General features: G+C 53.5%; 1 protein-coding gene across 5 annotated transcripts in view; it reads right to left on the bottom strand.

The window, feature by feature from the left end:
* Positions 1-872: 872 nt before the first annotated feature.
* Positions 873-26,496, bottom strand: part of CD6 (CD6 molecule) — a 40,310-nt gene continuing 14,686 nt past the window's right edge. The window contains exons 2-13 of one of the 5 annotated variants that reach the window (XM_077861835.1): positions 13,976-14,044; positions 12,669-13,019; positions 11,759-12,070; positions 10,578-10,880; positions 9,344-9,409; positions 7,003-7,143; positions 6,606-6,704; positions 5,215-5,337; positions 3,428-3,547; positions 2,947-3,201; positions 2,573-2,677; positions 873-1,830 (exon numbers count right to left, since the gene is read on the bottom strand). In XM_077861835.1, the coding sequence (XP_077717961.1) occupies positions 1,766-1,830; positions 2,573-2,677; positions 2,947-3,201; positions 3,428-3,547; positions 5,215-5,337; positions 6,606-6,704; positions 7,003-7,143; positions 9,344-9,409; positions 10,578-10,880; positions 11,759-12,070; positions 12,669-13,019; positions 13,976-14,044 (2,009 nt within the window). In that variant the 3' untranslated portion in view covers positions 873-1,765. The remainder of the gene's footprint in view (positions 1,831-2,572; positions 2,678-2,946; positions 3,202-3,427; positions 3,548-5,214; positions 5,338-6,605; positions 6,705-7,002; positions 7,144-9,343; positions 9,410-10,577; positions 10,881-11,758; positions 12,071-12,668; positions 13,020-13,975; positions 14,045-26,496) is intronic. The other 4 variants (XM_077861836.1, XM_077861837.1, XM_077861839.1 and 1 more) reach the window with 4 other exon arrangements.

Below are 26,496 nucleotides of genomic sequence, written 5' to 3'. Positions count from 1 at the left end.
AGAGATGTTGAGTGCTTGCCGATGGCCACACAGGGAGGATATGGGATTTGAACCCAGGCTGTCTGATAAAAAAAGGCTTTCACGAACCACCTTGGGGCTCTGTCCGGGCTCACCCCAGCACTGGCTCCTCCCCTAAGAATCCCCCGCCTGCTGGGGAGGGTTCAGAGGGTCAGGAGGGGGCCATCAATCGCAACCACATCCTGTGACAGTTGCCTGGGGAGTGCTCGCTTACTCTCCGTCTTGGGACAGGTGAAAGGAGAACAGGCCCTACTCAGCCCTTCTGGGAAGGATCTGCAGCCCAGCCTCCTTCAACACCTGCCTGCTCTAGGAGGGCTCAGAGGAAACCCGACCCCCTGCCCTCACCCAGAAGGCAGATCTGGGCAGGGGCCCTCGCAGCAGCCTAAAATCCCAGCCTCCGAGCAGCTGCAGGGTTCCTCTGTATGAAGCCGCCCCACACCCCATCCCCACTGTGTATTCCTCAGCCTCATCTCCAACTCCTTCCTTCCAGCCTGGGGCCAGTTCTTTGTCAGGTGGCTCTGAGCAGAAAATCCCTTCACATTACCCTGTCTCTGAAATTATGGGGCCACTGAGTCAGGGCTCAAGTGGGGCAGAGAAGAGAGGGGAGCAGGCTGCTGAACTCACAGACATTCTGTGTCCACCTCCTTCAGGAGGGCAGGCCCTGTGTCCTCCTGTTCCTGTATCCTTAGCATTTTTCACAGTGTCGGGCCATGGTTTCCAGTTCCCCATCTCCACCTTGATGGATAGAACTGCCCTCACCCAACACACGAGACAGAGACAAAGGCACACACACAGGCACACACACAGGTCCGGGCACTGTAAGAGCTCAAGGACTCGTCACTCCACGCACGGGGTTTTATTCAGCAATTACTTTAATCTCGGGATACTCAGAACTGGGCACTAGAAGCTGGCTCTGAGCCCTCAGGCCGCCTGCACATGTCTGTGCTCAGGGTGAGTCAGCTGCGTGTGCACGTGCTCCTCAGGGAAGCCCCCAACGGTGCTAGCAGACACGGGGGCTCCTCTCTGTGCTTCTGTCCCAAGGGACTGGGGCCCAACTCTGGGTCTTGGGGGAGCTGGGCTAGGGCTGTCTTTGTATGCCACAGGAAGCTCCGAAGCAGGACCTCGTGTCCAGGGATGGTCCCTGCAGAGCAGGGAGGTGCCCTGATTGGCTCCGGGTCTCTAGGGGTAGGGTCGACCTGCTTGCTGTCAGCCGGCTGCTCCTAAGTGCCCAGGTGGCTGCCAACCTGGGTCAGTGGTGGGCCACCCTCAGCCCCAGACTCCACCTGTCAAAGCAACAGCAGCCTAGCAGCCCGCACATGGGGGCACTGGGATGGGGCCCATTTCTGCTCGCTCAGTGCCTCCAGGCCCTGACCTGAGACTCAGGGAACTAAAGCACAGACCCCCAAGGATCAGAAAGGGCCTCAGAAGTCATTACGCTCAGACCTTCTTGCAGTCTGCTGAAAGGTGGCCGCTTGTTCATCCCTGAGACAGAGAGCTCACTACTTCTCAGAGGCAGCACCCTCCACCTCAGGGCTGTCTGGGGCCAAGGGAGGGCTGTGCCAGCAGCTTCTGTTTGATGGATGGAGATGGAGCTGTGGGTGCAGGGTGAGGGCTTTCCCTGCGTCTCTCCAGAGGAGGCCTGTCAGGCCCCTGGGGGAATATGCGGGAGGACGGGGTGGGAGAGTAGGGGCAGGTAGAGCAGGAGTCCAGCAGGAGGGAGCCACCTGGAGCCTTGCTGAGTCTAGCCCTAGGCTGCTCCGATGTCATCATAGTCTTCACCGTCAACGGAATCAGGCCGGGGAGTGGGGGGTCCTGTGCGGCAGGGAGGCTCGGGTCAGGGGGAGGCTGGTCACTGTCTCTCCAGCCCCATCAGACAGAGCCGAACGGGTCTGAGTCCACAGCCCTCCCACGTGATGCTGTGTGGGTGCAGCGACAAGACTCCCGCCGTGTTATCTTGCTCATTACCGTCTCCCTTGCTAGAATGTCAGCCTCATCTGTGCACTTTAGGGCTGTAGTGCCCACGCCTGCACAGGAAATGATGGGCGACTTGAGTGCTGGCACTCCCCTTGCTACCGCAGTCTTCCCCAAGGGGCCATTGGCTACTTCTGCTTGAATACCTCCACTAATGGGGAGCTTATTTCCTCTCAAGGCATTCTTTGGATCTTTCTCTGTCCCGTCCACATCCATTTTTCCCACCTCCTCATTCTTGTTTGTTTAAAAAACGAAAATAGAAACAAAAAAAAAAACCTTGAACGCCTGGGGGCTCAGCGGTTGAGCATCTGCCTTTGACCCAGGGTGTGATCCTGGGATCCAGGATCGAGTCCTGCATCGGGCTCCCCGCATGGAGCCTGCTTCTCTCTCTGCCTATGTCTCTACCTCTCTCTCTGTGTGTGTCTCTCACGAATAAATAAATAAAATCTTAAAAAAAATAACAACAAATCTTTACTTTTCTTCTTGGGCTAATGAATCCAAAGGGTGTGGAGTTCCCCCTCTCATCCGCCCCCTGCTCCCTGTCTGTTCCTCCTCCCAGGACCACCTCCCTTGCCACTGGTACCTGGACACTCAAACTGCTCCGTTGAGGGGGGCTGGGGCGGCGGCTGGAAGTTCTGGTACCACTCCCCGGATGAAGTGCTGGAGCTGTCATCAGCCAAGGGCCCTGCTGGAAACCCCGAGAACCAATCACTCTGCCTGGAGACAGCCAGCTCGAGAGCTGCCAGAGCTGGGAAGCCCTCATGACTCACAAGACTCCAGTTCCTGGCTTGACCATGAATGAGGAGGTGAGGGCCCGGAGAGGGGTGGAGACTTGTGCTGGGGCTAGAATCCTGAGCTCAGCCTGGCTCAGGGCCTCCAGCTTTATGCTTCCTCCAGCCAGGTCAGCTATAGGATGGGAACTGGGGCACACACGGGATCCTCCTGGGCCCAGCTCACCTGAAAAAGTAGCTTGGGAGCCAGCCAGCTCCAGGTTCGGGGGCTGCTCCAGGTGGGGGCTCCTCTCTGCAGAAAACACCTGGGGGGTCCACGGAGGTAGCCTGCTGCTGGGGCTATTGCAGTAATCCTCCCCAGAGGATGTGCTGGATTCACTGCTGCTCCTTGGGCGGTGTTGAGAGCCCAGGGAGGGGGTGTTTGCCATGTAGTGTCCAGCACCAATGGGTGGGACCTGGGACACGTTCATCTCTTCAAGTCCTGGCCCAGGAAAGGGAGAATAGTGAGGAAAGAAGCAGCAATGCAGCAAGAGGGCTTCAAATTAGACCCAAGAAAGAACTAATGGCCAAGCGGAATGTTAAAATCAGAAAGGAGCTATCGAGGGGGGCTGCTGTTGGCATTTCTCAAGGTGAGCTGAGTTGCTAGGTCTGGAGTCAAGGTTGACATCGTTATCACTGCCTCCGTGCACCTCCCCAGCCTGACTCACCTTCCTCCGGGGGGAGCATCTGGAACTGGTTCTGCTGGACCTCCTCAGCTTCTTCCAGGAGGGGCATCTGGAACCGGTTCTGCTGGACCTCCTCGTCTGTGATGCGGTGCCGCTGGGAATCTACAAGCAGAGTGGTGGTGAGGGGGGGTGAAGACCTACCTCCTCGCCCCCGGAGCCTACAGGAAGGGCTGCAGTGCCTTGGCACTTGCGGGGGTGCCCTGGAGCTGAATAGTGTGGGAGGACAAGCCCAGAAGTACAGAGGGGTTAGCACTTCCCGTCAGCTCCCGGGCTCTTATCCGAGTCCAGCCAGTCCTGAATCTCAGTCTTTAACCAGCACGGGATGAGGTTGCTTCTGCCCAAAACCCTAGTGCCTTGTGCCTTGCCCCAGATACCCCTCCTTCTGCTTAAGGAAACAGGGAGAGTCCTGGGCTGTCTCCTTGTGCCCTGGGGGCTGTGGGCAGGAAGAGGGCAGACGGTGCCCCAGCCAGGGCAGAGTGGAAGCCCGGAGGTCTGGAATCCCTGCCTCCTAGGCTCTGGGGAACTTTTGCTCGAGAACTGGAGACGTGATATGGATCTGTTGAATCTTAAGGACTTGAGAACCTGGGACCTTGGAGTCTGCGCTCTCAAACCTGGTATATAGAACGTCACTCGCAGTGTCATGGGATTTTAGACTCTCGATCTAGCATCTTGCATGCCTGAGAGCAGAACCTCAGGTTCCAAGGATGCCTCACCCTGGTGGCTCCCAAATGCTGGTGCATGGCAAGGCAGAAGCACAGTCAGCCACCTCCTTCCGCAGAGGCCCTGGTCCAGCAGGTGAGGCACAGGCGACCAGCGTCCCTAATCTCTATTCTCCACCCCGCTAAGGGCAGACCCTCTGGCCTTCATCTGGACACACAGCTGCCCAGGATAGAAGCTTCGTCTGTGGCCTCTCCTGCAGCTGGGGAGTTAGACTGTGGTGGGCAAGGCTGAGCGTGGCAGTGAGGGGGCATCCTTGGTGCCCTGCCTGTCAGTGCTGAGCCCGCCTCGTCTTCCCTCCCCCTGCTGCTGTCCAGGAGGTGGAAATGGCAGTGAGCCGTTCTGGACCATGTTGATGAGCGCAACATCTTAGGGACTACACAGCAGCAAGAGAGAGGAAGGCTGGTCCCTGCCAACTTCTCAGGATGCCATTGTTTGGGGGCGCCGGTGACACACAAACTCTCATCCTAACTCATAGGGTGGGTCCCGGAGGGAAGCTGGGGGATGTTTGATGAGCTCCCAAGGGAGTCCCCCATAGGTGTGGGATTCTTTGCTCTAATGTCCAGCATTGCCTGGGCCCTGCCTTAAGCACTGTCTATCCTCCTCCAGTCCCCAGCAGGCAGGGAGGAGAGCTGGAAAAGCCAGCTGGGAGTTTAAACTGGGCTCCCCAGCAAGGTGGGGGAAGGGGTGAGGTTGATGGGCAGGAGGGGGCACAGAAGGGGCGTGAGCCTGTGAGAAGCCGTCTGAACGTGTCTCTTGCCTGGACTTCCTTGCTTCACGCAGACAAGGCCACCCTGGAGGTGAGTGTCAAGGGACAAGTCCTAAGACCCTGTGTGGCCGGACAAAGGCAGGAGGGAAGGAGGTCGAAGACACAGAGGGGCCTCTAGGGTCACGAAACTCCTGGAGAGCTTCAGCGTAGGGCCACTTTGAGTCAAGGGACACTCCACGGACAGCATGCAGGGTGACCTGGTGGGCCCAGCGGAGCTCCCCAGCCAACGGGATCCTCTCCCTGGTTGGGGGTGGGGGTGGGGAGCCCGGGCCCGGGCACTCACTGTAAAAGGTGGTCAGGGCCACGGGAGGCTGGGTGCTGAAGTCATAGTGCTCATAGTCTGAGTCCGAGCTGGAGTCCGGGTCCTTGGGGGGTGGGGCCTGCGCCTGGATGGGCAGCATGGGAACTGGGGAGAGAGCAGAGTCGGGCAGGGCCAAGTGGCAGGCGGAGAGGTGCAGGGAGCGGCAGGAGCGCGCAGCCGGCGGGGCCCAGACACACGGGCAGGGACAGCGCCAGGTCTCCCAGGTCGCCCGCCTCGTACCAGACTGTCCAGCCTGGGTTTGCCAAGCTCCCCCCGCCCATTGGCTTATTTCCTTTGCTTACTTCCAAAACATAGAGCAGTTGCTACAGGCCGGGCGGGACACTTAAAACATGATCTTATTCGGATCATCGTAAGGACTCGGTGAGGTGGGTACGTCGGCGTCCCCACGTTACAGCTGAAGAAACTAAGGCACGGGGAGGTCCTCACTGGGCCCAGAGAAGCAGCCAGTGTGACTCTTAACCCTCAGACTACGAGAGTCAGTGAGCAAATGCTCTGTGCTTCACCTGTGTGCCAGGTTCTGCGTTCATGTTCTTTCCTTAAACACATGGAGGCCTCGCACAGGGAGTATTTCTACCATTCAGCTGGGTTTGGTATTGGTTTTCTTGTCCTCGAATGCTTTCAAATAAAGGTGATTTAGTACAGTCACAGCGCAGTGTGACTAAGCCTGAGTTCCCTAAGAGACTTTCACGAAGTATAAATCCGTATGTTATAAAAGATGGATGACCGATCCAATTTTTCTTTCGTTTAGAAAATATCAAATAGGGATCCCTGGGTGGCGCAGCGGTTTGGCGCCTGCCTTTGGCCCAGGGCGCGATCCTGGAGACCCGGGATCGAATCCCACGTCAGGCTCCCGGTGCAAGGAGCCTGTTTCTCCCTCTGCCTGTGTCTCTGCCTGTGTCTCTGCCTCTCTCTCTCTCTCTCTCTCTGTGTGACTATCATAAATAAATAAAAATTAAAAAAAAAAACATTTAATATCAAATAAAATGATGTTCCAGGAAAATCTTGATGGGGCCGTGCAGGAAGGCTGACTGAGCAGGCCATTGAAAGAGGCCACAGTATCACAAACCTACCAGCCAAGTAGCAGGGTGGAGCTTTCCTCTGAGAAATGCCCAGAGTCTGCATTATTCTAGGACCCCAAAGCCTAGCCCAGAATGACTGCCCTGGAAGATCATCTGCCATTCAGGCCCAGACCGAGACATGACGTGCTCAAGGTCTCACAGGCACCCATGGGCTACCTGAGGTCTCATCTCCAGCTGGGGCACAGCTTTGACCTAAACACCACTGGCCCTCCAGAAAGGATACCCTTTCTGCCTCCCCAGCCCTCTCCACCCCCAGGGTGGGCGACATCCTACCTTCTTCTTTGGAAATGGTGATGGGGACATCTTGATAGCTATTGATCCCTTCTGGGGTGGTGGTGAGGAGGTGTGGGCTGTTCACCATAACAGGGAGGGCTGAGGGAAGGGAGGCAGACATTCTCCAGGTCATTTTTTGCTCCCTCCCAGTCTACTCGGTCCTATGCTCATTGAGACACCTTCCTCCTCACTTCCCCCTCAATCACACCCTCACACACGCACAGAGTCTGGTCCTCCCACGGGCCATTTCTGCCGAGCATGCTGGGAAAATCCTTTCCATCAGGAGGTGACCTGGATCTCTCCTGCAAGGCCCACATCCCCCTGAGAGGGCCACACCTCAGGCCAGCTTCTTTCCCTCTCTAGGCCTTTCCAGTGACTCCCAGAACTCTGCACCTACCATATTTTCCTTTAACTTTCAAGAAGATGAAGGCCATGGAGATGAGTAAGCCAAGGCAGAGAATTCCCAGAGTGATGCAGAGGATGAGGAGCATTAATTCCCGGGGTTTCCAGTCCTCCGTTGTCATGGTCACAGAAGATTCTGGGAAGAAACAAGAGCCCCAAGTCAGGGAAAAAGAAGAATGTATGTAGACCTCTCCTTGTGCTTCTTGCCTCTCCAGCCTCTCTGCAGCTCACCCGCTTCCCTTCTGGAGCTACCCCCCTCCTCTCTTCTTTTTTTCTAATTTGGCCATCTGCTTTTAGGTGACTTGTATATAGTAGGTGCTGGAGAAATGCATATTGAATGAATAAATAATTGACCGGAGGAAACTTTCCCATGGCCACCAGCCCACAGGGATCTCTCTTCCTGTTCAACAATTACTGAGTGCCCACTGTGTATGCCACTTAGGGATACAAATATGACATCAGCATCACAGACCTTAAGGGGAGCTATTGATACATAGGCTCAAACCAGTATGGCACATGCTTGCTGGGATGGAGGTACGGGCAGGCATGAGGCCCTACACGGGGCATCTAATCTCTAGGGAGGAAGACTAAGGCTGGCTTTCCAGGGAAGGTAACTTAGAGCTACCTCTGGTAGCGAACAGACTATCAGGAGAGTGAGATTTCTTTCTGTGCCCTGGATACATCCTTCCTACCAGACGTGTCCTCCCTGAGGGTAGGGGCAAGGGCCATGATTCTGGACCTCCCAGCTCTGCAGCCCCTGCAGCTCTGGTGTGGCTTACTGTTTTCTCTCTCTTGGCCCTATCCCTGCTTAAGAAGAACTCAAAGGCTGGACAGAGGCTGCTGTGGGGCAGGTGCTTGGAGCCCTGGTCAGAAGAAGAGACAGGGACCACCCCCTGCTCAGCGTATGCAGCCTGGGGTGCATAGGCCACAGGGCTAGGTAAAGGGTAGTGACAGCATCATGGATGGGTGGGCGGTGGGATGAGATCATCCTGATCCCCGGGCTGGGGACACTGTCTGCTCTCCCCTCCCCCCGAGATGACCCCTGTTCTCATTTTCTTCCTTCTTCTCCATCTGCAAAGGGGGCAACGTGGACCAGGCTGGGAATTGGACTTAGCAGCAGGAAATGAGTGCAAGAGAGAGGCTGGGCTGTGGGAGGTACGGGGAGACCAGTGAATGGAGAGGCCCAGAGGGACAGGGCTGAGGGTGGGGCTGTTAGGCCAAGGGCTAGAGTATGGTCCTGGGAGGTGGGCTCCCTGCCCTGAGCTCAGAAAGAGACAGTGTGCAAGCTGGGGTCTGGGTCCCATCTGGAGTTACCCTCAACCTGCTCCCCAGGATTTCATTCCTTTTCCGTGTCCTCATCCACTGCCAGGTTCTCTGTCAGGGCTCGGTGGCCCTCCACTCCATCCCCACACCGCCATCCACCCTCCTCTGCTGGAAGCAGGGGTACAGCATAGAGCCTGTGAACTTGGACCAGCCCCTGTGGCTATCCCGGCAGTACCAAGGGGCCCCATAATCATACACAATAATCATGAGACTAATGCTCAGACCCTGCTTACTGTGGACTCTGCACTGGTCTAAGTGCTTTAGAAAAACTCACTGGAGACTCACAACAGTACTCGGAGAAAGCTGCCATGATCATCACCCCCATTTTACAGTCAAGGGATCTGAGGCTCAGAGAGGTGAAGGTGTCCTCCATTACACAGCTAGTAGGAAGCACAGCTAGGATTTGAGCCTCAGGAGTCTTCCTGGAAGTCAGCCAGTGATCCGTAGGTGGCGGGTAGACCAAGCACAGTCCAGAGCCTTGGGTGCACACTCCAGCCCACGTTGCTGGCTGTGCCTTCACCCTCTGAACCTGAGCTTCCTCCGTGTGCAGGCTCCAAGGAGATCTCCCCCAAGGGGACCCCAGGAAGGTTACAGAGCTGGGAAAGTGTGTGGGGAGAGCTCTGGGCCAGTGCCCAGGACAGTATAAACACAGTGACTGTTGCTCTCGGCACACCTACCACTGGCGCTGTCAGACCAGACCAGTGCTGGCTCTCCCCAGCTCTACCTCTTGCCCAACAGGATCTGACAGGAGGCTGGGCTCCTTTCCATGAAGTACCGTTCGGGGAGTGGGGGAGTTGACGTGGCAGGAAGGGGAGGGGAGGAGCAAAACTACCCGCAGAACAGAGTGCATGGCAGGGTGGGGGCTGAGGGAGAGGCGAGTCCAGTGTCTAGAGATGGAGGATGAGGGATACACCATTGGGCCTCCCCAGGTGTGCACACGCATTCACACACATAAGCACACTTGCATGCACGCATCCACCTCTCTCAGACACCGTGAACCAAGGGACACTCACCCACAGTGATCGGCTGAATACTTGCAGGGACTTCAGGAGTGGACAGATTGAGCAGACTCCGGGAGCCTGTCAGAAAGCACCAGTCAGGTACTCAACACATATCACCGAGCACCTACCGTGTGCCAGTCCTCGTGTTAGGAACTGGACAAGACAGACAAGTGACCTGGAGTGAGGGGCATAGTCCCTTGGAAGGGGGTGGGCCATAGAGTTAAGGAAACCTGCCTTTCCCACCCCCTGCAATAAGGAGGATCTCATGGATTAAATGCTGAGAAGTTTCTTTGGCTACAGTAAGAGGCCAATAAAAGCAAGTATCCCTTCTTTCTGTAAAATCTGCTACAGACCACAAATCCCCTTTTCTGTTAAGTCCCGGGTTCACTTTTCGCATTGGCCTCGGGGAGCTAGGAAGCTGACATTACCATCAGTATCATAATCATTTGACAGGTGAGGGATGGAGCTCACGGAGTCCTTCGTGGGCTATCACCTGACTTCCCAGCTGCCCCGCGAGGTGGCTCGTATCAGCATCCACATATTCACAGAACTGAACGAAGCCTCCCAGGGGGTAAGTGGCAGAGCTGGAGTCCCTAGCCAGGTGCCTAAACACCCCACGGGGAGCCTAATACCATGTTTCTTTGGGCCTAATGCTTTGGCTTTTTCACATTTTAGCACTTCTGAAATTGGGGTGATGGCATCGAGTGCTGCAATTGATGACATGTCGAGAGTTTATTTTGGCAGCATTTTTGTCCTTTATGGAACATAAAATAATAATAGTGTGACATATCGGTGCCACCTTAGATTTGGTGCAATACAGTAGAATGTAATTCATAGTGTGGATACGAGGCTTAGCTGAAGGGAGAGGTACGGGGTGCTCCCCAACGGCTGCCCCATGATTGGGGTGCCAGGCTCTGTCTCCCAATATTATTTTCCCATGATCACCTGCCCTGGGATGGCAGCTGGCTTCATCTCCTGAGCCAATTCCAGTCAACAGGGACCACTTCTTAGCATATAAAAAGGCCTTAATAAATATTTGGGGGCTGAGTCAAGGCTCTGTGGGAAAGAATGCCATGTCTGCCTGGACATGGTCAGGGCAATCATGTCTCTAATGCCAGCAGTTGTCATTCCTGACCTAGCCCAAGCTGTGGTCTCCTGGGCTGTCAGTTCCTCAGCTTCGGATTCAGTTGGAATTTCTGGTGCAAATCTGGGGGAGGGGATGAGATGGGGGTGGGAGGAGGGATACCTGAGCAGAGGACTCTGGCTGCGTTCGACTGGCTGCAGAGGTTGGAGTTGTTGAACCGCCAGGAGCAGTGCGAGAGGGTGGGTTCCTCTCCTCTGCATGAGTAGTACATCCTGCCCGGCAGGGAGTGGGGCAGCCCATTGGGTATTCTGGCCACGGTCCCGCAGCCCAAGGCCCGGCAGAGTACCTGGGCCTCCTGTGAGTACCACTCACTGTTACACACTGTGCTCCAGACCCCACGGAAATGTACCTCCACCTGCCCCTCGCAGGAGTCAGCGCCCCCAGTCAGGCGCCAGGACTGGTGCTCTGCAGGGGAGAGGTGGGGGTGGGGAGCAGAGTTAGGTCAGGATCCTCTGGCTGGGGGTGGCTGGGGGCACCTGGGGGGCTTATTGCTTGAGTAACTGCCTTGGGCTCAGGTCATTAACCCCAGGGTCCTGGGATCAAGTCCCGCATTTCTCCCTCTGCCTGTGTCTCTGCCTCTCTCTCTCTCTCTCTCTCTCTCTCTCTCTCTCTGCGTGTGTGTCTCTCATGAATAAATAAATAAAATCTTAAAAAAAAAAATCCTTTGGGTTGAAACCCCCACCAGACCAGACTCATGAATGCAAACACCCTGCAGCCAATCAGTCTCCAGATCCTGTGTACTTTCCCTCCTGCATGTGTGTCCCCCTCTCATCTGCTCCATCTGCTCTGGCTGCCCCTGCATGTCTGCTACTCAAACTGTGGTCCTTGGACCTGTAATGTCACCGTGGCACGAATCTTGTTAGAAATGCAGAATCTCAAGCTCTGCCCAGGCCTACTGAATCAGATCTATCTTTACCAAGGCCTCCCAACCCCTATTCCTGTGCCCATTAAAGGGAAGCCCTGGCTGGACCAGAACTTCATAGCCGGGACTAACGATGGCCTCCTCGGGGCTCCCTGCCTCCATCTCCTCTTGCTGCTCTGAACCCCCCTCACACTTCCTCCAGGAGGTGGGCAGGCTTATCCTTCTAACTCGGGATTGCCAGCTCCTTCTAAACTTCACCTGGCTTCCGTTCTTAGGGCACGTATCACCCCCTTCCCCGACTGTGGGTCTATCTGGGTCTTATCTTCCCTCGTGGACCTACTTGGCACCAGCAGGGGCAGGAGCCATCCCTCCCGGCACCCAGGCCCACACCCAGGCAGTAAGTAAGCCACTGCCTGCTGACCTGAACACACCACGCCGGCGTCCTCCTTATGACCGCAGTACCCGTCTCCTGGCAGCCCCGGGCAGTCCCACAGGTAGGCCTCGGCCCCGGAGCAGTTCACCTGGTCCCGGTGGATGGGTCCTCGGCCAGGGGCAAAGTGCAAGCCGGGCAGAGCCTGAACCGCCCAGCCGCAGTTCAGCTGCCGGCACACCACGTGGGAATCCTCCAGGTCCCACGAGTCGTCGCACACTGAACCCCACTGGCGGTGCTCTAGCATCTCCACGCGGCCTGCGCATGGACCGCTACCGCCTGTCAACCGCACCGCGCGGTTTTCTGGGGAAGGAGGGGAAAGCGCTTGTGGGTGCTTGAGGAAGGGAGGGGTGGGAAGGATGGTGGTGGCTGTGGATTCAACGGGAGGAGCTGGGATTCGGTGGGCAGGACTGGGGAACCCTGTGAGGACTGGGGCCTAGAGGGCAGAGGTGGGGGACTCAGCAGGACTAGGGGCCTGGGGGCGGGCCTGGAAGAGCAGAGCTGGGGGCCCCTGAGAATCTGGCGTATTTATGACATGGGAGGTAAGGGCAGAGATAGAGGCCCCAAGCGAGAGAAGGTGCGGGACCAGAGACCCAGTTAGGATTGGGGACCCAAGGGGCCGGGTTGGGGACCAAGTAGACAAACTGGAGATCCAGTAGGGGGAGACGCCTGGGGGCCGGATCAGAGGACTTGCTCAGGGCTGGAGATGGGGCGATGCGCAATCCTGCAGTGTGGGAACCAGCTATGGTCGTGATGGTGGCGGGGGTTGGGGCGGGAGTGCGGGAGGAGGCCGGAGGGTAAGGCTTGGGTCCGGTGGCCAGGGCTGGGGACAGGAATGAGGGGCGAAGGCTGAAGCGCTGAGGGTAGGGCAGACAGGGCACAGGTGGTGGCCCGCTCGTACCTGCGCAGGTGACCTCAGCCGGACTCCCATTACTGTCGCATGCACGCTCCTCCACGTAGCAGAGCCGCCACTCGGCACCTCTGCACAGGACGGCGGGCGCCAGGGCCAGGGTGGCGTTCAAGGCCTCGCTGGCGTTGCCCGCACCTGGCCCGGGTGGCAGCTCCAGGGACGGCGAGGTGGGCTGGGTGGATTCCGCGGCCCCGCCACAGCCCAGCGCACGACACACGGCCTCAGAGGCGCGGCTGTCCCAGAGCGCCCGGCAAGCAGGGCCCCAGGACAGCCTGAACCAGACCTCCACCAGCCCGCTGCAGCGGCTGCTCCCATTCACCAGGCGGACCCCGAGCTGCTGCCCTGGAAGTGCCAGACTCCAGCTGAGGCCTCCACCCACCGAGGCAGGACAGATCCCAGGGATGGGAGTGGGGATGGGCCGTGGCCAGGGGCTCCACCACCTTATCTTTGACAATACCCCACTGGGCTCTGGGCCTCAGCATTCCAGTCTGCAAAATGGGGCTGGGCTGGTTCATCCCTGAGCCCCCTGAGGCCTGACCTGCTTCTCCTTAGAGTCAGGAGAGGGGAGTTGAAGGCAACTGTAGAGGTTAGGAAGCCTTCATTAGGTCTGGGGTGATGGAGAACCAGGGGCCCCGTCCCCACAAATCTCCCTCTGTTGCCCCTGTCTCTGGAGCACCCTTGTGTGAAAGAAGGGCAGAGTCCTAGCTTCAGGGGCCCTCCTTGGTACTGTGGGTGCCATGTTTCCCCCTCTGAGGCTGTTCTGAGGGTACTGCTGGGGAGGCAGCTGTCATGACCTTGAAGCCCTGGAGGATGCATATGGGATTCGTGATGCGGTTGAAGACAAGCTACTTGGGATGGTGGTTCTCCTTTCCCCAGACACCCTCCTTGGGGAGTCACCTGTCCATTTTTGACCAGGATTGCACCCCCCAGGGTGGCATACACCTTGGTACAGAGTAAGTGCTTAATAAACATCTTTTGAGCTAATCAAAGACCCACTTGATGGAACCACACCATCCTCACCAAGCATTCTTCAGCTTGTTCTCAACAGATCCCCTAGAAATGCACATTGAACATTTTGTCCACGAGTATGTGACATTCGATCTGTGGCCTTTCAAAGACGGTAGTTCTAAGACCATAGTGAATGTAGCGGTGGCACTTTGGGCATTGAGCCAGGAAGAAGTGTTATCTGAAGGTAGAGACACTGCCTAAGAGTCCGTTTCCCTTCCCCATCACCCGAGACAACACCTGCCTGGTCTCAGAAACCTGGCTGTGGGCCCCCAGAAGGAGTCTCAACTCACCCGGCTCCAAGGTCTGGCTCTTGGCACTGCTGGTGTTGGGCTGATCAGATGGGGCTGGAGTCAGGTGACCTGGAATCAACCAGTAGCAGCTGTGGTGGGTGAGTGAGCTTAGGGGGAAAGGGCACAGAGGTTACCTTGAAGGACAGGGACATTTTCTGGAGCTGTGGCTACATGAGGACTTTGAAATGCCATGGTCCTGGGCCATGGGCATTGTTGCCTCCATTCAGGGTAGAGAAATTCTCAAGCTCTGTTGCTGCAACTTCTTCCACTTCATCTTTGAATTGTATAAATGTGCTCAGAAATCAGAGCAGAGCAGGGAGGAACAACTGTGGGCTTTGGGGCCAGATCTATGTACTGGCTGGGTGGCCATGGGTGGGTTACTAACCTCTCTAGACAGGAGTCCCAATTTCCTGGCCATAGCACTGAGGGGAGTAGTGTGGGGCTGGAGGGAGTCAACATCTGTAAAATACTTGACTACGGAAGAAGCTCAAAAATTGGAGTTATTGTTAGGGAAAACATTTTGGTTTGGAAAATCTGTTTCAGGAAATCCATACCAGACTTTGGGGGGATTGGTGCATTGGAGAGGGACTATCAGACTGCAAGCGCTTTCAGATGCTGAGAAACTAATGTTTGCCAAGGGCCGAACATATGCCAGCAAACATCATTCCCAGTATTATTCCATCTTCTTTCAACCACGAAGTGAGGTAGATATTAGTGTTTGCTTTTTACAAATTAGAAAGCCAGGCCCAGAGAATAGAAATCCACCTCCTGAGCCAAGTGGTTGCCCCTTCGTTCCTCCAGAGCCTCCAAAGCAGCCTCTTCCTGGGCCCTTTGGCTCCTGTTTGGCTCAGCCAATGGGAGCTCCAGCAGAGATGGGAGGGAGGGAGGAGAACGGAGTAGGTGTGCATATTCCTCTGGCTCCTCCTCTGTGAGATCCCCCACCTGAAGGCTCTGGGCCCCTCTCCTGGACTCCCTCCTTCCTGGTCTTACTGTTCACTCCCTGCTCTTGCCTCCTTGGGCCCAGCGTGGCAACAGCTCAGCTGCTTGCAGTTCTTGCTTACTTTATCCTTTATAAATGGTCTTTTTATGAATAAATCCCTTCAAGCTCTCCTATTGTGATAGTGCCACCCATTTCCTGTCGGGTCCCTGACTGATCCATGGCCCGAGGCCACCCCAGCTCTGCAAGAAACAGAACCTGGATTTGAACAGTCTCCCAGGAATGTGCTCCATGCAGGGCAGGGAGATTGCAGCTTGTGGAGGCACAAAGGGAGGGCTGTGGCAGAGACTGTTGTGCTCCCAAGGAGCTCCTCTGCATTTGGGATCTCTGGGACTTAGGCTGGGCCATTGCTGTCTAGGAAGAAGGCCATGTGCTCACTGATGGGCCCATGTAGGTAAGAGGCAGTGAGCATGTGCCATCTCTTTTTTTTCTCTGTTGTGCTAGGATTTGAGGCTCTGATGCAACCTTGAGATGGAGGGGGATGCTGCCTCCACCAGAATTTCGTATGAGAAGTGAACCTGTATTCCAGTTTGGATCTAGGTGCTCCCTGCAAAAAAACAAAACCACACAACACCAAAACCAGAAGAGAACCTTTAGTGGGTTAAACCATGAAGATTTCAGCCCGCGCTTGTTGCTGGTAGAGGGGTTACAGACTGATGTATGGCTGCTATAGATTCTTAGCCTCACCTGAGCAGATTCTTCGGACTGTGGCACCCAGATGTGAACACACGCACACACACCTGGCCTGCAGACTCAGTTCTCCGACAAGCGTCCATCTGGACCCCCCCATCCCTTAGATTGAAAGTAATCAGGCCTAGAATCGCCTTCCTCACCAAGTCCCTGGTTGGCTGCCCAGCCTGACCCCCTGGAGGGGGAGTGAGTCAGAATTCCGAGCACAGACTCCATGGCTAATGTAATATTCAGAACAAGAATTCAAAGGTCCACAAATTAGGATGGCAGGATCCTGGTTCCCACAGCAACGGCCCCAGTGCTCCAGAGCCATTTTGGATGCGTGTGCTGGGCGCGGGGGAGACTGGGATGCTGGCTGCAGTGCGATTGCATCTGTGTGTGTGCTTGTGTGTGTGAGGGGTGAGTGTGCGGTCATGACCATCTGGGAGTGAGTGTCTTGGTGTGTGTGTGTGTGTGTGTGTGTGCACGTGTGACCATGTGTGTGTGCAGAGGGCCAGAGCTTGGTTGTGTGTATCTCTCTGGGCCTGGGACACCACTGTCTCCCGTGTAAAAGCACACAGGCTTTCTGAAGACTGGGAAACCCTGGAGGGCAAGGCTGGGTCTCTGCTTCTCTTTCTGTCTCTCATGAATAAATAAAATCTTTTAAAAAAAGACACATTATCATCAAATAGACTGTCTCCTTAATTAGGATTAGAAAGAATGACAGAACATTGAAGATAAACCAATTAAATATTTTTAAAGATTTTATTTATTGACTTGAGAGAGAGAGAGAGAGAGAGAGAAGCAGGCTCTGCGATAAGCAGGGAGCTGGACATGGGGCTCAATCTCAGAACCCTGCCTGGGTCATGACCCGAGATGCTTAATTGACTGAATCACCCGGGCTCCCCTCAATATTTTTCTTACCACGCGGCTCAGTGTTATTCGATACTAAGTTCATTTACTAAGTTCAGTTATCCTGCGTGCCCCGGAAAATCATCTTGAATTGTGCCCCCGCCATTCTGCAAGGGATAGGGGATGGAGGATGTCCTAGTGGGAGAAGAAGAAGCTTCCCCCCAGCCCAGAGGGAAGGCAGGTTTTCAGGGCCAGCCCCAAGCAGGACCGGACAGGACCTTGTACAGGGTACCCTGGGCAAGATGCCAAAGGGACATGAAATAAAGGTGATTGAGGAGAGGAAAAATGAAGAGTCACCTTGCCTGGAGCCTGAGAAAATGGGACACATGTCCTCTTGTGTCACCCAGACCCATGGGATTCCCGGAGGCTGAAGAACTGGGGGACGAGGAAAGGGAGGAGACGTATCCACTGAAGGAGAGGCTGAGGGCCTGGCTGGCCGGCCCAATATCAGAGCAAGCCAGGCAGGGAAGCTGTCGGTCCCTTCAGGAGCTCACCAGAACATTGCCCTGGGCACCCATACAGGCGTGAGGGAACCATCTGCTGCCCCAGGCTCCAACCGATGTGTCAAGGAGAGCATAGGTACATAGTGATTGCTGAGTGGCTGATGGGTGAGACATGCTGCAGTGTTGGGGTTGGACAGGGTGAGCCCCACAGAGAGGACCAGCATGCGGTGTGTGGCATGCAACACCTGCCACAAAGCATATTGTGGGGTTTTTCTTTTTTTTAATATCAGTGTGAAGTGTTGTGAGCTCATATGTCAACAACCTTAAGAACAGCAACAACAACAAACAAAGCCCTTCTGATCCAGTATTTCACTTCTGGGAACCTGTCATGAAATAATCTGGACTACTACACAGAGATAATCCAGAACCGGAAAGTTCTAGATTTCGGGACGCCTGGATGGGTCAGTGGTGGAGCGTCTGCCTTCCGGATCGAGTTCCCCATCGGGCTCCCTGCATGGAGCCTGCTTCTCACTCTGCCTCTCTCTCCTCTCTCTCTCTCTGTGTCTCATGAATAAATAAATTAAATCTTAAAAAAAAAAAAAAGAAAAAGGAAAGTTCTAGATTTCTTTCTCCAGCCGGGAAGCCTTCTAACTGGGTGACTCAGGCAGATCATTTAACTTTGCCTAGCCTCAGGCACTTGCTCTGTGGAACTGGAACAGTAGGACCCTCTGCTCCCCACTGTTGCCACTCACCATGAATATGAAATGAGATGACCCCTGAGACCCTGCATGCAGCCAGGACTTAGAGCCGCTGCGTGGGAGACAGTCTTCCCCAATGTTGTTTCTAATAGTAAGGACATTAGAAATCCCCCTGAGCTGGATACAGCAAAATTGTGAGGTCGGTTAGGAAAATCAACACTAAAAATAGATGCAAAAAACATTCACAAAGTATTTTTAATGATGTGGCGAAAGTTATAAATACGGCTACACTCTCCCCTCCAGCCTCTGCTGCCCCTGCCCAGCCTGGTTTCACGCTTCTGAGGATCTTCCAGGACCCAGGGGGAACCTGAGGTTGGTCCCCTATTCTGTCCTCTCCTTGAACCCTGGGACCTATTTCCCCTGTGGCCCCAGCCACATCCAATCACAGTGGTTTTGGAAATGAGCTGTTGATTCCCATCAGTCCCACTGGATTCTCAGGGTCATGGGGACAGGGAGTATTTCTATTTTGTTCACTCCTGTATCCCTGGCACCTGGCACAGTGCCTCACCCAGAAGGGATGTTAAAAGGATATAAATAAATGAAATTCGATCTCTACTACAGGGGAAAAAAAGCCGTAGGAAAAATAAAAACACTAGCAAGAAATATACCCATGCAGTGAGTTTTGTTATCTTCTCTCTCTTTGTGTTGCTCTGAATTTTTAAAATCTTTTACAACAAAATAAAAATTCAAGGTCTCCAAAGAAGCAAACAGGCCTTTTCTTTCTGGGGGAACACTTGGCTAGCTCCCAGGATGTCTGCTCATTCTTCTCCCCAGAACCTTGGGAGAGGACCTGGCAGGTCATGTGGCCATGACAGCCAGAGCCACACTAGGTCCTGGGGGCGGAATGAGCAGTTCCTGTGCTCAGGGGGTCCAGGGGCTTCCTCTGCTGTAACCGTCAGCACCTGGAGGGATCGTTGGACTGAGCATGAAGGAAGCAGGTCCCGGCTGATTGTCATCAGCTCTCTGTGACCGTGGATGGGTCTTTTATACTCCCTGAACCTGTTTTCTCACCTGCAAGACAACAGCTTGATAGCTTTCTGGACTCTTCTAGTTCTTCCATTTTTTTCCATTATAATCAGATAAAACATATAATGAAAGGTAGCGTCTATCTGTATATGCCCCGGAGACAACTGCTATCATTGTGCTTTATTCACAGGTAGCAGCTACTTGAATCCTCACGACTCCCCAATGAGGTGGCTACTATCAGCATCCCTGTGTCATTGTGGAGAAAACTGCAGCACTGAGAGGTTAAGGAAGTTACCCACAGCCACCCCGCTGGTCAGTGGTAGAGGCAAGATTAGAATCGGGGCAGTCTGGCTCTAAAGGCCACTCTTAAACCACTACATTGTACAACTTTCAACATCCAGTTGGTGTAGATGGGAATTCTGTCCTGTACTCTCAGTCCCTCATTTCAGTGGTGGGTTCATATGCAAAGGGTTCTTATGTATAAATGCAGCTGAGGAGCAGAAACCTAGAAACGTTAGAGATCATTTTGTCCAAAATGGAGAATTGTGTAGTGCTGCACTGTCCATTGAAATTTTCATTTTACTCAGTTCGATTCATTTAAATTTAATTTAAAAAATGATTTTTGGGGATCCCTGGGTGGCGCAGCGGTTTGGCGCCTGCCTTTGGCCCAGGGCGCGATCCTGGAGACCCGGGATCGAATCCCACGTCGGGCTCCCGGTGCATGGAGCTTGCTTCTCCCTCTGCCTGTGTCTCTGACTCTCTCTCTCTCTCTGTGACTATCATAAATAAATAAAAATTTAAAAAAAATATTAAAAAAAAAAAGATTTTTGATCCAGTCATTGGAAAACTTAAAAAAAAAAAAGAGCAACTTAGACCTGCGAATCTACCTTTTCCATAGTGAATTTTATGAAATCTAAATAGATTAAGTCCTGCTGATGAAAATTAATGTCTCGATGGAGGTGGGCTTTAGGTACCAAGCACACACCATATTTTGAAGACTTGGTAAGAAAAAAAAAAAAGCACAAAGAATGTAAAATAGCTCATTGAATAGCTTTCTATATTGACAGCATGTTGAAATGATATTTTGGACATCTGGGTTAAGTAAAATATTTCATTATGTTAACTTCATCTGTTTTTACTTTAAAAAATGTGGCTTCTGGAAAATTTTAAATGATAAACGCAGCTCTCATCATATTTGCATGGTGTCAGGGAGAACATGGGCCTTGCACCCACAGGCTAGGGCAGGAGGCCCAGCCCTGCCCTCATGACCCAGGAAGGAGTCATTTAGACACATAAGCCTTAGTCTCCCTGCCGCAAGCCGGAGTTCATCGTGCTTCTCTCAGAAGGCTTTTTGTGAGCAAGTGTTTTGTAAACTGTTGAGACCACCTGGATGTGATTATTATTACCACCCAGACCTACAATCTCATTGAACTGATGCAAAATCTGAGGTCTTGGGTAGCGGGGGGGGTGGGGTGGGAAGCATACCCCAAAGTCCACAGCGAGTCAGACTCCCAGGACACGGGTCCTGTAGCCCTGCTGCTGCTCTAGGACACTGCCAAGGCAGGGGCGGGTATGCCCCTCTCCCTTGGACTGTGCTGCTGGAGACCACCGTGAATCTTATTTATGTAGACCAGCCTTTTGTGTCCTGAACAAGGAGGACAAAGGTTGCACGAAAGCCCACTGGCCTTCTTCCTGAGGTGCTCACTCAGGATATTTCAAGGGGTCAGGACTGGATCAAGGAGCTGTCCAGAGCATCCGCTGGCCCCCAGCCCCAAGTTTCACCGGGTAGGCAAGTGGCACCACCATTCCCAGATATCTGGGGGACAGCCAGATGGGCACCGAGTGTTCTATTTCCGACCCACACGACAGAAAGTTACCCATCTGAAGCATTCTGTTTTCAAAATGCATGGAGGAAAGGGAAAGACATTGTGATTCTTGCCATTGCTCTGATGGGAAAGGAAAGAGAAGGCCCCAAGACATGCCAAGTACCCATCACAAACCTCCTGGCACAGCTCAGCGATACAGCTGACATATATTTGGTACTTTTTTACACACCAGGCCTTTTCCTAATACTTTAAATATTAATTTCCTAATACTTTAGATGAATTAATTTAATTTAATTTAATTTAATTCTCACAGCAAGCCCACAAAATGAGGCACAAGGCCATTTTAGTAGTTTGCCCAAGATTAGAAAAAAGCGGAGCTGGGGTTTGAACCCAGGCTATCAGGCTCCAGAGGCCAGACTCTTAACCACTCTACTCCACAGGTTGGAGTCCAGCGTCCTGTTCTCTGCTTCAGTGACCACGCTGAGGGTGGGGGTCAGGGAGCTCGGACAAGCCAGGGGGTCTTCCAAAGTCCTTCCAACTCTACGGTGCTCAGCAAGCCTAATGTAGAGATGATAGCCCACCCCCGAAAGGCGATACAGCTCAGCACTCAAGCCCCAAGGACTAGTTTCCAAAAGGAGCCCTGATGCCTAGGATGAGCGGCAATGAGGGAGACCACCCTTCCTCGGGCAAGGGTCCCCGGGATGGCACCTGTCCCACTGCCCTCATCACACGGAGGAGACAAGACCAGCAGCTTAGCCACGAGCTGCCCCTGCCCCTTGCCCACCAGACTGGCTCCAGCACCATCTGAAGCCCCTGTTTCAATTCTGAGGAGAAAGGGATGATTCGAAGGGAATCAACCACCAACAGAGCCAGGGAGGTAGGAAAGGCTCCCTGACAGGGAGAGGGCCGTGACTATGTAAATGTTTTTCTTTCCAGAAATTCCTCTGAGGTTGTTAAGGGGGAACAATCCATAGAACAACCAGAAAGAAGAACAGGACAACCTAGAATTCCATTAAAATTGGAAAGAAGCATGGTGCTGGCTCACACAAGTAACACATAACTTGATTCAGGGCAGCTCGCGGTGTTCTGTCTTTGAAGGGATACGGAGGGGCTGTGACACCCAGTTGGACTGAGCTTTGTCAGAGACTGAGGCTGGCTTGGGGCCTTGGTTGGATAGATGGCCCTTGCTTACAGAGGGGACTGGTGTCGGGTGGCTGTGGGAGCAGACCAGGTTGTACCTGCTGGGAATCACCAATCCCAAGAAGGTTAGGGTGACCTCTCTTCCCTTGGAACCTCAAGTCAGTGACTTGGTGTTTTGGCCTGAGTTTACTTTAATTGCCAGGAGTTTTTGTTTGTTTTTGCTCTCTACTACTTAGGAAAAACTTAGGGACACAAAAGAGACTCAATGTACACGCTATACTCTCCCCCACCTCCGCCAATCCTCCCCAGTGTGATGGGATTAGGAGGTAGAGCCTTTGGGAGGGAAGCAGGGTTAGAAGTCAGAGAAATCCAGCCTTTTTACCTTTCTTGTGTCACCCTGTCACATGACAGAGGATGTTTGCCTGCATGGCATCCTTCCTGCACGTGCAGGGGGGCTCTATCCCCTCCACCATCAAGTCCAAGGGGAGGTCAAGGACAACAGCAACTCATAAACTCCACAGAAAGGGAAGCTCCACCATAAGAAGAATACAGCATAGGGGCACCCGGGTGGCTCAGCGGTTGAGCGCCGCAGCCCAGGGCATGATCCCGGGTTCCCGGGATCAAGTCCCACATCGGGCTCCCTGCATGGAGTCTGCTCCTCCCTCTGCCTGTGTCTCTGCCTCTCTCTGTGTCTCTCATGAATAAATAATAATCTTAAAAAGAATAATATAACATAACTGGCTTCGGGGTCTGTTATATTTCTGGAACTTCCCTGTTCTCTCTCTTACTCAAGAAAACAAAGGTGTATGAGTGACATTATACTGAGAGCTGAGAAATGAGTCTGTAACTGGCCTGCATCCAGTTCCATTAACACCCACTGACCTATCACCACGTGCCGTGACTGGAGCAGGTGCCTGAGATGAGTGTGGCTGGGAAGATCTGGGAGTGGGAAGGTCCATGGCCTTTCCCAGGCACCAATGCGTCTCTCAGGAAATCCTTTTTTTTTCATAATTCAGAATGCAGACTTTGGAGACAGACAGAATAGTGACCCAAACCCTCTCTGCTGACCCCCGGCTGTGTGACCTTGAGGGCCACGGAACCCTGCCAGACTTCAGTTTCAAGCTGACACTGTACACGATATCTGGGCCATAGCGCGTTGCCTTGAGGACTGTGTGAAGAACACGTGCGACATGCATAAGACATGGCATATGGCGCAGTCATTACTATCCTGCATCCTGAGGCTTTGGTCCACTTCCTCTTGTCCATTCCTCTGAATGGATAGAGGAGGGCATCAAGATGGCTGTGAGGGCCCTTCAGCCTTCTCCTCTGTAAAGCAACGACTCCAATTCTCCAAAGACCACCTTCCTTCCTCCTTCTTCCCCATCTTTCTTATGAACCTCAGCAGCGCTGCCCCACACTCACACTTTCCTGCCCCCTTCCCTGGCTCTTCAAGATGGCACCCAATGGTCCTGGAGGTGAGATGTGGCCTGCGGTTGCCCCGGTAACAGGAGTTCCTCCTAAAGCAAAGGCTCCTGTGGTCCTGACCCCGAGACTTACTCAGGTTCCCATGCCAGACTATACCTTCTTTTCAGGTGCCAGGCAGTAAGATGAGACACCACTGAGCACAGAGAATCATGAGCAGCTCAATATAAATCCCAAGAAATAACAGGAAGGGTGGGTTTCCAGGAGAGCGCAGCAAGTCTTTCACGGGCCCCATCTGCTTGATCCCCTATAGAATTCAGACCCCTGAGAGCAGGAGATGGATGTCAGGTCCCTTCTCTAGAACGCTGATTCAGCAGGTCTTGGGTGGGGTGCTTGAATCAAACTTGCCTGGGTTTGCAAAAACCTTTATAAGTTGCCTGAGTCTTATCAATTCTGTTTGCGAATGATTCTTGTGAGCTTACAGGGGTTTTTAATAGTTGTCAATTCTTTCATCCCCTTCATGATGCTCAGACAAAGGTATTCTTACTGTCCCCGTTTTATAGATGGGGAAATTTAGGGTCTAAGAGGTTAAGGAACTTTCCGGAATGACAGGGATGAGAAGAGGCAAAGCAGGACTTTGAACCCAGGCAGAGGGTTTCCCGGGTTGCCTGAATTGCCACTTGATAAATACCCCAGGACATGCAGTAAATGCTCAACAGATCCTAGTTACCATTATTCTTTCACAGAAATCCCTATCACTCACCTCGCCTCCACCAACATTTCCAGAATCACACCATGGCCAGGCCCTCTGTGGGCTCTGCTGTGGGAAGGTGGAGGTGAGGGAGCCCCAGGTTGGTCTGCGACCCAGAGCCCAGCCAGGAGGCCTAGGTATCAAGAGCTCACTCAACTCCTTTCTCTCTGGAGGCATGAAGGATATCCTTAAGGAACCCAGAGGAGAGAGTCCAGGAAGTCACTGCAGCAGAGGGAATCTTTGGGCCAGGCTTTGATGGTCAAGGAGGGTTTCACTGGGGCAGAGGGAGCGGACCCACAATTACTGAGGATTTCCTTTTATGGAGTGTTTTATCTACATTGTTGTACAGAATCCTGGTGACAACCCAGGGAAGAGGGTATTACCATGAAACCATTTTCCTGACAAAGAGGCTCACGGAAATGAAGTTACCAGCTCAAGGTCATAAAGCTTAGACTTGACAGACCCAAAATCCAAATCCAAGTTTGCTCTCCATGTTCACCCTTTCCACTACCTCAGGCAGCCTCAGTGAGAGGAGGTACAAGGGCATTCTGGGTAGGGACCACAGCACGAGCAAAGGCCCAGAGGCTAAGGTAGAGTGAAATTCAAGAATAAAATCCCCCAGAGCTTGGCCCCCTGTGCAGGAAGCAAGGCTGGGTTTCTGGGTTTCAGTGGAAGCCGAAACCTTGGTGGGACACGCTGGGTTTTCCAGGCGGCCTGTCCCCACCCACTGGCTCTTAGGAGGGACTCTGGTTCGAGAGTCTGAGAGCTGCTGGAGCAGCAGTTTCTGGGTGAATGAAGCTCGAGTGTGGGCACAGGATAAAAATCCCCCCAACTCCTAGGGGTGGAGCCAACAGCTTCCTGGGGTGGCCTAATGCCCCCTTAAGACAAGGGCCCCCTGACGTCAGGCACCCAGAGCTGTTGTAAGACATCAGCCTCCCTCTGAGAAGGAACCAAGGCCTTTCCCAAGCAGCTGACTTCAGGCTGGGACCAGAATATCTCCGGGGTGGAGGTGGGGGCAGACTATGATTTTTAGGTCCAAGGCCAAGCCCACACATTCTTAGCTGCCAGGCTTCAGAGTGCCCCATGTTCCCCTCCACAAGTCACATGCAAGGTGCTTGTGAGGTGGCCCCAAAATCCTTCCGCATTCCCTTAGTCAAAGAGGTGCATTCATTCATTTCTCACTCTCAGCCAGGCTTCGTCACAGGGCCCATGCTGTGGTGGACAGAGATGGACTCACGGCTTATTATAGTTGGGCGTAATCATTATCCCAGGGGTCAGGGCAAAGTATTCTGGGAAAAGTAGAGGTGGGAGGGAATAATTCTGAGTCCAAAGAGCAGGTGACAATTGGAAGGTGTCTTAGAGGACAAGTAGGAGTTCTCAGGGATGAAAAAGTGATAGAGAGAAAGAGCTGTCTGAGCCTTAGACCAAGAACCTGGGACATCTAACCTGCATCTTTCCAGAAGCAAGTGGGCCAGGAGGAGAGATTACCACGGGCAGCAGCAAGCCACCACTCTCCATACATCCACCCATTCTCCCTGCTGGTGGCCTGGCATTATGGCCAGGCTTCCCCCATCATTCCCCATCGTTCTCTGCATAGGTGCTTGAGCCCTGATTTAAATACTGGGAAGACTTGTTATTTTCTCAGCCTCTGCCCCCGTGATGACTAAGATCTCTGGTCCGTGCTTCTCCTCATGGTGCCCAGGCTTTAGGCTTGAATCCGGGGTAAGTAGAGGCCTGGCTGAATGTTCGGTCAGTACTAAAGTATGATTGACATTTGGAAAGTCTTGCAGAGGTTTGAGGTGAGAGCCCCAGGCTCTGGTCACCAGCACCCATTGCTTTGGGCTGAGGGTCTGGCTCAGCCAAGTGACCTCCCACCTACTCATTCCCACCTGCACTCCACCCTCCTGATCCATTTCTCTGGCTTGTGACTCTGTTTCCAAACTCCAGAGTCCTGGGGAGTAGAGAAGCCAAGAAGCCACCCCCATAGCGCTGGGGGGCAGCACGGTAAAGTCGGAAGTGTGTGAGATTTAGAGTCAGACCAACGTGGATTCAAATCCTACCTCTTCCTCTTCATACCAGGATCTGGATTTCTTAACCTCTCTGAGCTTCCATGATCTTTCTCCACATAAATGTGGTGGTGATTTCACCTTCCTAAAGCAATCAAGAGATCAGCAGAGAAAGGAGGCACCACAGGCCTGACTTAGGGTGTTTGCATGCACTATTCTTTCCTGCCCTTCGAAAGCCCCAGAGACTCCCAAACTGAAAGCATTTTCATAACTCTGTTGGTGGCAACACCCGACCTGAACTGATGCAAGGCATTCATAGTCCTTGCTTACTCCACGTGGAAAATCATACATTTTGCTGCAGAAATATTAATGTGTTTGATTCCAGGGGCTGACCAGGCCCTGGTCATGACATTACAAAATATACAAAAGGGTACCATGTTCCCTTTCTGAAATCCAAACATTGTAGATTCTGAATTGTGCCTGGCCTCACAGATCCCAGGAAGAGATGGAGGACATGAAGTGGTTTTCTGTTTCTCCTCCTAAAGAGTAACTGTGTAGATCAGTCCTCCAAATTTAAGGCCAGAAAATTTGCCCTAACTTCCCCTCCCTCTTTCCCTCTACTCACCTTTCC

Source organism: Canis aureus, chromosome 21 (genome assembly GCF_053574225.1).
Source record: "Canis aureus isolate CA01 chromosome 21, VMU_Caureus_v.1.0, whole genome shotgun sequence".
Taxonomy (NCBI): domain Eukaryota; kingdom Metazoa; phylum Chordata; class Mammalia; order Carnivora; family Canidae; genus Canis; species Canis aureus.
The sequence above is the reverse complement of the archived record's forward strand: the minus strand, read 5'-3'. Positions and strand labels throughout refer to the sequence as shown.